Genomic DNA, 8506 nt, shown 5'->3' on the forward strand with positions numbered 1-8506 from the left:
CACCACTGTCTTGTTGTACCTACCTACTGAGAGATCTCCTAACACCACTGTCTTGTTGTACCTACCTACTGAGAGATCTCCCAACACCACTGTCTTGTTGTACCTACCTACTGAGAGATCTCCCAACACCACTGTCTTGTTGTACCTACCTACTGAGAGATCTCCCAACACCACTGTCTTGTTGTACCTACCTACTGAGAGATCTCCTAACACCACTGTCTTGTTGTACCTACCTACTGAGAGATCTCCTAACACCACTGTCTTGTTGTAACTACCTACTGAGAGATCTCCCAACACCACTATCTTGTTGTACCTACCTACTGAGAGATCTCCTAACACCACTGTCTTGTTGTATCTACCTACTGAGAAATCTCCTAACACCACTGTCTTGTTGTACCTACCTACTGAGAGATCTCCTAACACCACTGTCTGGGGTCTGACTTTCAATAGACTCTTCTAATTCCTGTAGCTCTGGTGTTGTGGCCACTATATGAGCAATAGTTGTATCCAAGCCTGTGTTAAAAAAAAAAAACCACACATGACATTAACGACCTAACATGTAATGAGAGGTAAAAATGTCATATACATGAAGACATCCATCACTTTTCAGCACCAATTACAGTCAAAATATATTCCAAGACATTTGTGTTCATACTTCTAGCGAATGATCATGGCCATGGTCGAGATGACATGCCTGTTCAGTAGATTTTATGACACTATGATGTACTGTTATAAATAAGGCAATGCACAAGTCACGCCATCAGACATTCAACAAATTATCACAAGTCAAACCCACAGTGTACTTACCAAACAGCAGGTTCCAAATTGGAAGCATTCAATAAAGGAAAAATTGTGGATATTACCAGAGTCAGGATTAAATACCCCACCCAAATAACTATAGCATGAGCACAGACTGTTTTTGAGTTTATTTATACATATATGGGAAAAATACAGGAATGAGAAGTTCAAAATTCAAACATTCCAAACAGTGTGATAAAACTGTGGTGGTTTATACCAGCCTCAGCGTTTACCATGGAAACAGAACCAATCAGATTGAGTCAATCAAAATAAAGGTTATATTGAAAATGAAGTCTTATGTACAGTAAACTCTACCCCATCTAATTCCTGATAATATCACAGAGACAGTTTTGGAACCATGCAGAGATAACAGAATACAAGAACCATACAATATATAACTTCTATGATTCATATCTGTCAGATTAACAAGGTATATGATGCTCCTTATTCTGGACAGTTTAATTTAGGAAGGTCAAGGTCATCAAAATATTACAGAAACCCAACAGTGATCTTGGAAGAAGACAAAAGTAATCAAAAACAGTCTGTGGTCCTGAAAACTAGCTTTGATGATGAAGGTGCTTTAGAAAGAGAAATGTGTGCTGTAAACAAGTATGGCAGTTACACAAGTTTACAGAGAAACAAATAAGCTACCACACATCACAACACAAAAAAACACCAGAAGCAGATAACTCTCACAAATTGTGGCCTGTTCTTGAATCACCTTGGAAACTTACCCGGGATTCTGTCCTCCTCAAATTCAGCCTCCTCATGATCTATGCTATCAAACCTGATTCTCTCGTCCTCAGTACCACTCTGGGGTGTGGAGGTGGCTACATGTGGGTCCATTTTTTCAGGTGTAGTATTTATCACAGAATTATCTTTTCCATGTGAAAGAATGATGGATGATGCTGTTGTATCAGATGAAGGTGCCACTAATGCTTTATCACACACTATCGTCTCTACTGAATGGCTTGGTTGGGAATTTTCCGCCCTATCTATATCATGTGGTGGGTCTGTGTGGTTTGGTTCAACTTCTCCACTCCCAGCAATATGAGACTCTGGCCTCCCATTGTCCTGACTAGAATTGTCTATATCACTTTTACTAGGTTCAGAGTCTGTAACACCGTTTATTTGAACACTTGTGGGGATTTCTGAAGTGTTGGATTGTGTGCCGTCCTCTAATATCAGAATAACAAGACACAAAACCACTGATAACATGCAAAAATCAAAAGCAATACAAAAAGCTAAAAGGGAAAAATTCAAAACTGAAAATATGGATAAAGAAAAGGTTTCTGAAAGGCATGTTTAGGCTGTAATGACATCAAATGGTATCATTAACAGTGATCTTATGGTGCAACAGCCATGTCAGCAAAGCACATTCAGACCTGTCTGTAGAGCATTTCTTAATTTACACTGTAACTCCACCTGTACTTATCTATTCATTCAATAAAAATAGGTATCTAATTCATAACCTCTTCCAAAAAAGAACATCAATCCTTCCTTACATCAAACTTTTGAAAGTTTACCAGATTATAAACTGATGCTTCAATATCATTGATATTAGAATAATTCAAACTACTGCCATTAGCCTCACTAAAAATTAAAAAAAATTGAGGGAGAGGAGGGGGGGCATCATTTCTGGCTAACATGACTTGAAATAGAAGTTTGATTTAAATCAAAATGAAATCAATACTACAGAGGCATAAAAGATACAAAGCATTTGCTGACATGTAAAAACCTACAGTTGCCATACAGACAGGGAATTGTGAAATGGGCAACCACCACCATGTGAACGTAACACAGATCATTCCACTGTATCAGGAATCAAACCATCTCAGAAAGAGGTGATTTACCAGCAACAGACACACTAAGGACAACTTTCATGGTGCTAAAGTTATAACTAGATTTTCTATAACATTATGAAATATCTTATTTTTTTCTGTTCACAATTTCTGAAAGTTGTCTGGTTGCTTTTGTTATACGAATGGATGAATGCCATCAAAATGAACAAGAAACAGATGGTAATTTCATTGGGATAACAAAATCAATGTTTGCTGCCATGGAATATTCAAAATAATTATCTGTATATTGTTAGGATCGATGTAAGTAAATCCTATGTTTTATTTACTTTTGCCTGGAGTCATTCATGTATCAAATGAGTGAAGAATGTGTGTGTCTCTGAGGATTTAACAAATCAGACATTTCTGTGAGGCAGAATTTACAATATTTTTATTCTGAACTTTTCATCATTATTATATACCGGTACAACTACTACCAAGGTAAACGTGACATGTCAACTAAACTTTTACAAATATCTCAGTATATCATTGAGAAAATATGTAAATGAAGTATGTAAAAGTAAGTTGAAGGAAGAACAAAATCAGCAGTAGTATAGAGAGCAAAATATGTATCAAAAGAAATACCACTGGATAAATTTTTATCAAAGTTTTCACTAACAAGCATTTTAACTTCACATTTAAGAACATGCAGATTCCACAAAATGGATGATCACAACTAGATGAGATACCACTATCTACAAACTCTGTGATTCTTCAGTGAAAATTCAATGAGAGTGGAAAGGTTGTATGTCAGAGTCTTACAGTACAAACAAAGCTACACAGCAGTGACTTACTTGGCGTGGTACCAAACTCTTTCACCATAATATTGTCTGTCAGCTGTTCCTTGTCACATGTGCCAACCTTCTTGCCTGAGCGTCGTTTATCAGTGACATCAGGTGAGTCGAGGTCGCCAAGCTCACTCTTCAGACTGATGTTAGAGTCAGCTGGGGTACGTGGAGACATGATGTCAAGGCTGTTCAGACTTGGAGGAGTTCCACTTGACCTCAGTGGGGTCAAGTTCTGACCTGTTATGACCATGCTGACTGGTCGGAGATTTGGGAGTTGAAAGCCTCTGTTAAACATAAAAAAATCTGCTCGGTGGATTCATATATCAAGAATTTAGTATACTTCTGATAAAACCTTGAGGTTTTCAACAGAAAATCTTTAACAGAATTATTCCATGTTTAAACATGTTTACTATATATGTCTTATCTTTATCAAAATGGTTATTGAAATGTACCTAATGATCAACTGCCTTTATTCCCTATACACCTCTGCTGAAATTTTCAAATTAAATCCAAGAATCACACATGAGCATTCCTTCTACTATAATAAATGTGTATCTAACCATCTTCATGGTTTAAACTCAGTAATTTGATTTCTTCAATCTCCATTTTGAAATGTAAAATGTTGACAAGGATTGTTAGGTACCTCCATTTTATCTGTACCCACCAATATGTACTTACTTGTTACGGGGACTAATGGACAACTCCAGTTTATCTGTACCCATCAATATGTACTTACTTGTTAGGGGGACTGTTTGATAACTCCAGTTTATCTGTACCCATCAATATGTACTTACTAGTTACGGGGACTGTTTGATAACTCCAGTTTATCTGTACCCATCAATATGTACTTACTTGTTACGGGGACTGTTTGATAACTCCAGTTTATCTGTACCCATCAATATGTACTTACTTGTTACGGGGACTGTTAGACAACTCCATTTTATCTGTACCCATCAATATGTACTTACTTGTTACGGGGACTGTTGGACAACTCCATTTTATCTGTACCCATCAATATGTACTTACTTGTTACGGGGACTATTGGACAACTCCATTTTATCTGTACCCATCAATATGTACTTACTTGTTACGGGGACTGTTGGACAACTCCAGTTTATCCGTACCCATTAATATCTTTGTACGTTCCATTTGGTCCATATGAGTTCGGAACAACTGGAAACAAGAAACAAGTTAAGAGACAATGGTAAAAGAATGTTAAAATATTTGTACACCACAACAAATTGTTTACAAATACTGTTAATCGCTACAGTTACACAAAACAATTTAGGAAACCAGTTGCTTTTATATTTTCTAAATACATGGAAATAAATCTCCCTACCTTAGCACATTCACCCAGTTAGCTGAGCCTTCATCACATTCACCCAGTTAGCTGAGACTTCATAACATTCACCCAGCTAGTTGAGCCTTCATCACATTCACCCAGTTAGCTGAGCCTTCATCACATTCACCCAGTTAGCTGAGCCTTCATCACATTTACCCAGCTAGCTGAGCCTTCATCACATTCACCCAGCTAGCTGAGCCTTCATCACATTCACCCAGCTAGCTGAGCCTTCACCTCAGTAAGTAATTGCACTACCTCTAAACAATTAATAAGTCCCCTATATCTTGTCCTGTATGTGCCCTTTGTCACTTCCATCCTTCATTCTTCTTCCTTTGTTTAGTTCTGTGTATAACTGACCCTTGAATTATTGGTTTGGGTATAAGAATTAATGACTAGTATAGAATAATTTACCTCTGTGTATCTTTCGTGGAGTTTCGTGTATTCTTTCTTCCATTCACTATCCTTCTCTTCCATTCTTGCAACTGAAATTAGATTTAGAACAGAAAGTTAGGACAACCACCAAGTATATTTCTTATCACTGGCAGAGCTGGGTCCGTGTTTACCATTGAAAAGCATTTTAAGTGTATATAGCTCAGTATTCTGTTTGGTGGTGAAGTGACAAATTTTTGACAACTGAATTATGAATGCGTTTGAGAGGTCCAAAACAAGTGATTTGATAGATTCCTTGTTTTTTCAATGTGTTATATAAACACTTGATATAATTATTGAGTGCTTTTTCTTTACCATGACAATTTGTTATCATTGAAGTGTTTAACTACCTTAATATCAGTGTAACAACATCCACTATATATTTTTTAAGAGGGGGAAGAGAGCCAACACTGGGTTGTCTGTGGGTGGATTCTTGGTTCTTTGGCTACTTGTCTTGACACCATAATGTATGTTTGTTTTGTTATGGCACACATTCAATACGAAGTTGCAAAACCGTATACATGTATGCATTGTGACATCAATATTCAAAATTTTGAGTCCTGTGTGCACAGAAATCAGTCCGGATATACCATTTCTTGAGAGAATGTGTACGAGGACACATCCCTGCTGCAGATAGTATTACAGCAAAGTCTCACAGCCTGCGGGAAGTCTAGCGAGATGTGATAAAAAACGGTGGACAATATACAAGTGAGCCTTCCTTACCAAGGTGCACAGGTAAACCGGTCAACAAAGGTGTACAAATGAGAGGTCAAGCATGATGTCAGTATGGTCATCAGCCAACACTAATTAATTACTTAATACACATCCAGACGATAAAGTAAAACCACATGTCAATTAATAAGGGGTACTTGGTCTGACTATCATGTTGAGGTACACATTTGCCGACTGTATTTTCAGGGTTATAAGTTGCACCAGTAAATAAGCTGCAGAGTCGATTCTTAGCTTTTTTTTCAATTGGATCCATATATTTGCTGAATCGGAATATAAGCCACACACTTTCTTACAAAGTGGTCACCATTATGTTCTTATAGTCTCATATTATTTCTTCTTGTAAGTAACACAAAGCTATTCATATCGTAAACATGCATGTCTGCCATTGTTTGACTGTGATAGATGAAGTATTTCACCTGATACTCACTGATTTTGTTTTTGACTCACCCTTTTCAAAAACAAGAAGTTTAGGACTTGCTGGTCCAAAATCTTTAAAAAGTGCTCATGTTGCAAAAGTATATAAGTTATGTGATAAACAGAATCTTACACTTGTTTCTATTTCACAGGATATATGCGAAACTTGTCATGAAATGTTTACTTACCCTCACCAGAGGCTTAATAAATGAAAACTTGTAAGACTTGTTTTATCAATCTCATGTTAATGGAAACTCATATAAGATCCTCTACATATATATACCATGATCTGTTGCATTCTTGGACTTAAGCTCCAGCATGCGGATTATAGACTCCATGCTTTCCACTTTTTCTTCATGCTCTTTTTTCTGGCCCTCTACACCATCCTCCATCTCAAGGTATTTCTGTCAAAAAATCCAGTGATAATGTCTTTAATTTCTCACCTGACGTCATGTTGAACTTATGTGGTTTTACAATTATTTCAGACTAATTCAACCAATGATGTAAATGATTTTTCTTCTGCCAAATTTGGATAAGTCCTTTCTTTCAATTTTGGAAACAAATGATCAGGACCCTGGAGTTCAGTCCAAAATTTTTTGAGTGTTGCATAAATGTTGAAATGTAAATATTTCAGCTTGAAAAGGGGAAAAATTCTCTGCTATAGAATATGTAGGTGTTCATTAACACACATTTTGAAAAATCTACACAGTATCCAACATAAACAAATGGAAACGTGCGCTTCCATTCGTCCTTATTGATGTACTGTAGTACTTCCACACAGTACATGTACAGCACGCATGTAATGTTATATCAGTCATGACTATGCATACATAGTTTTCAGAGTTCTAAACAAAAACATACTTTGAATGCTATATATGTATCCTACACAAATATTGTTTAAACAAAATATCATCATCATCATCATCATCATCATCATCATCATCATCATCATCACTATGTCCTATTTGTTAAACATTCTTTATTGTTTGATATGATTTAATATATGTTGCACGGGCAGTAGCAATATCTAAACTAAAGAGAATTTTTTCATCACTTTCACCTACATAGTATACATAGTAATATGTATTCAACATCAGATGAGTTGTGACTCGTTAGTGTCAGCTTACACGTTTTTTTTTTTTCACTTTTCATTAACAGTTGTAGCATATAGTTTGCTGATCATTATGGGTGGGGTACAAATGAAATCTTTCATAGATTTATATCTTTCTGTAGCTTTGGCATAATTGAACGTTATAAAAACAATTTAGGGCATAAATTTTAGTTTCATTTCAATATTTTGGAAATGATACACATAATTATGTTATACAATTACAAACTAGGAGTTCAATAATCAATATATGTTAGATACCAGTATAATATTAGTAAAGAGACATTTAGAGGACATACACATTTTTGTGCAATTATTGAAGCATAGGCATTACAAAAAAAATCGTCCTTGTTTAATGCTTAGATCTCTTCGTCTTCTGGGCATAATGTGATGTAAAAATATTAATTTATTCAGAATGCATGATCAATATGTGTGTCATTTTGTATGTTCTGAAACTTTTGGCAGATAATCACTTTTGAAGACATCTAAAATGAATTATAATAGGGTAAATACATTACAGACTGTGTGCATCATAATTTATCTGTACCTGTTCAGCAGCTTTCCGGAGCTGTTTTTCTCTCTCATACTGAGTAAGCAGCTGTTCATTATCATCCCTTAGCAGTTCTAGCTCAACTTCACTTTCCTGTTTGTCGTTTAGTGCTTGATCTAATCCTTCGAGAAGGGCAACAGTCAATGGCATAAGTTCCTTCACAACATCTTCGTCGTATTTCTTGATCATACGTTCAAATTCTTTGTAAACGTTGGTAGCAAGAGACGATACCTTCTCGGACATAACATGTCCTTCCTCGATAGTTCCATAAACCGTCTCTGATATTGCAGCCATGGCTACTTGAAGGGGGTGTTTCCTGGAGGGAAAATTCACACCCCAAGATATGGGGAAAAAGACAGAATCAAAACACAGGAAATGATTGAATCTTTGACGTATGCGCCTTTCCTCTCTCCTCCATCTTGCAAAGTGACGGATTATCATGTGATGCAATACGCAAGTGCAAACTACTGTTTCCGGTTAGGTGGTATTTACAAACAAATCGGGAAA

General features: G+C 36.4%; 1 protein-coding gene across 5 annotated transcripts in view; it reads right to left on the reverse strand.

Annotated features, from left to right (window-relative positions):
* The window catches only part of LOC132553145 (C-Jun-amino-terminal kinase-interacting protein 4-like), an 88507-nt gene extending 80120 nt beyond the window's left edge, over positions 1 to 8387 (reverse strand). For 4 of the 5 annotated variants that reach the window (XM_060217362.1, XM_060217363.1, XM_060217361.1 and 1 more), the window contains exons 1-7: positions 7997 to 8387; positions 6625 to 6745; positions 5178 to 5248; positions 4509 to 4597; positions 3431 to 3708; positions 1533 to 1976; positions 402 to 513 (exon numbers count right to left, since the gene is read on the reverse strand). In XM_060217362.1, coding sequence (XP_060073345.1) covers positions 402 to 513; positions 1533 to 1976; positions 3431 to 3708; positions 4509 to 4597; positions 5178 to 5248; positions 6625 to 6745; positions 7997 to 8293 — 1412 coding nt within the window. In that variant the 5' untranslated portion in view covers positions 8294 to 8387. The remainder of the gene's footprint in view (positions 1 to 401; positions 514 to 1532; positions 1977 to 3430; positions 3709 to 4508; positions 4598 to 5177; positions 5249 to 6624; positions 6746 to 7996) is intronic. The other variant, XM_060217364.1, reaches the window with a different exon arrangement.
* Positions 8388 to 8506: the final 119 nt, after the last annotated feature.

The sequence above is a fragment of the Ylistrum balloti genome, unplaced genomic scaffold (genome assembly GCF_031769215.1).
Source record: "Ylistrum balloti isolate Yb309-2 unplaced genomic scaffold, AGI_CSIRO_Ybal_v1 Utg370298, whole genome shotgun sequence".
Lineage (NCBI taxonomy): Eukaryota > Metazoa > Mollusca > Bivalvia > Pectinida > Pectinidae > Ylistrum > Ylistrum balloti.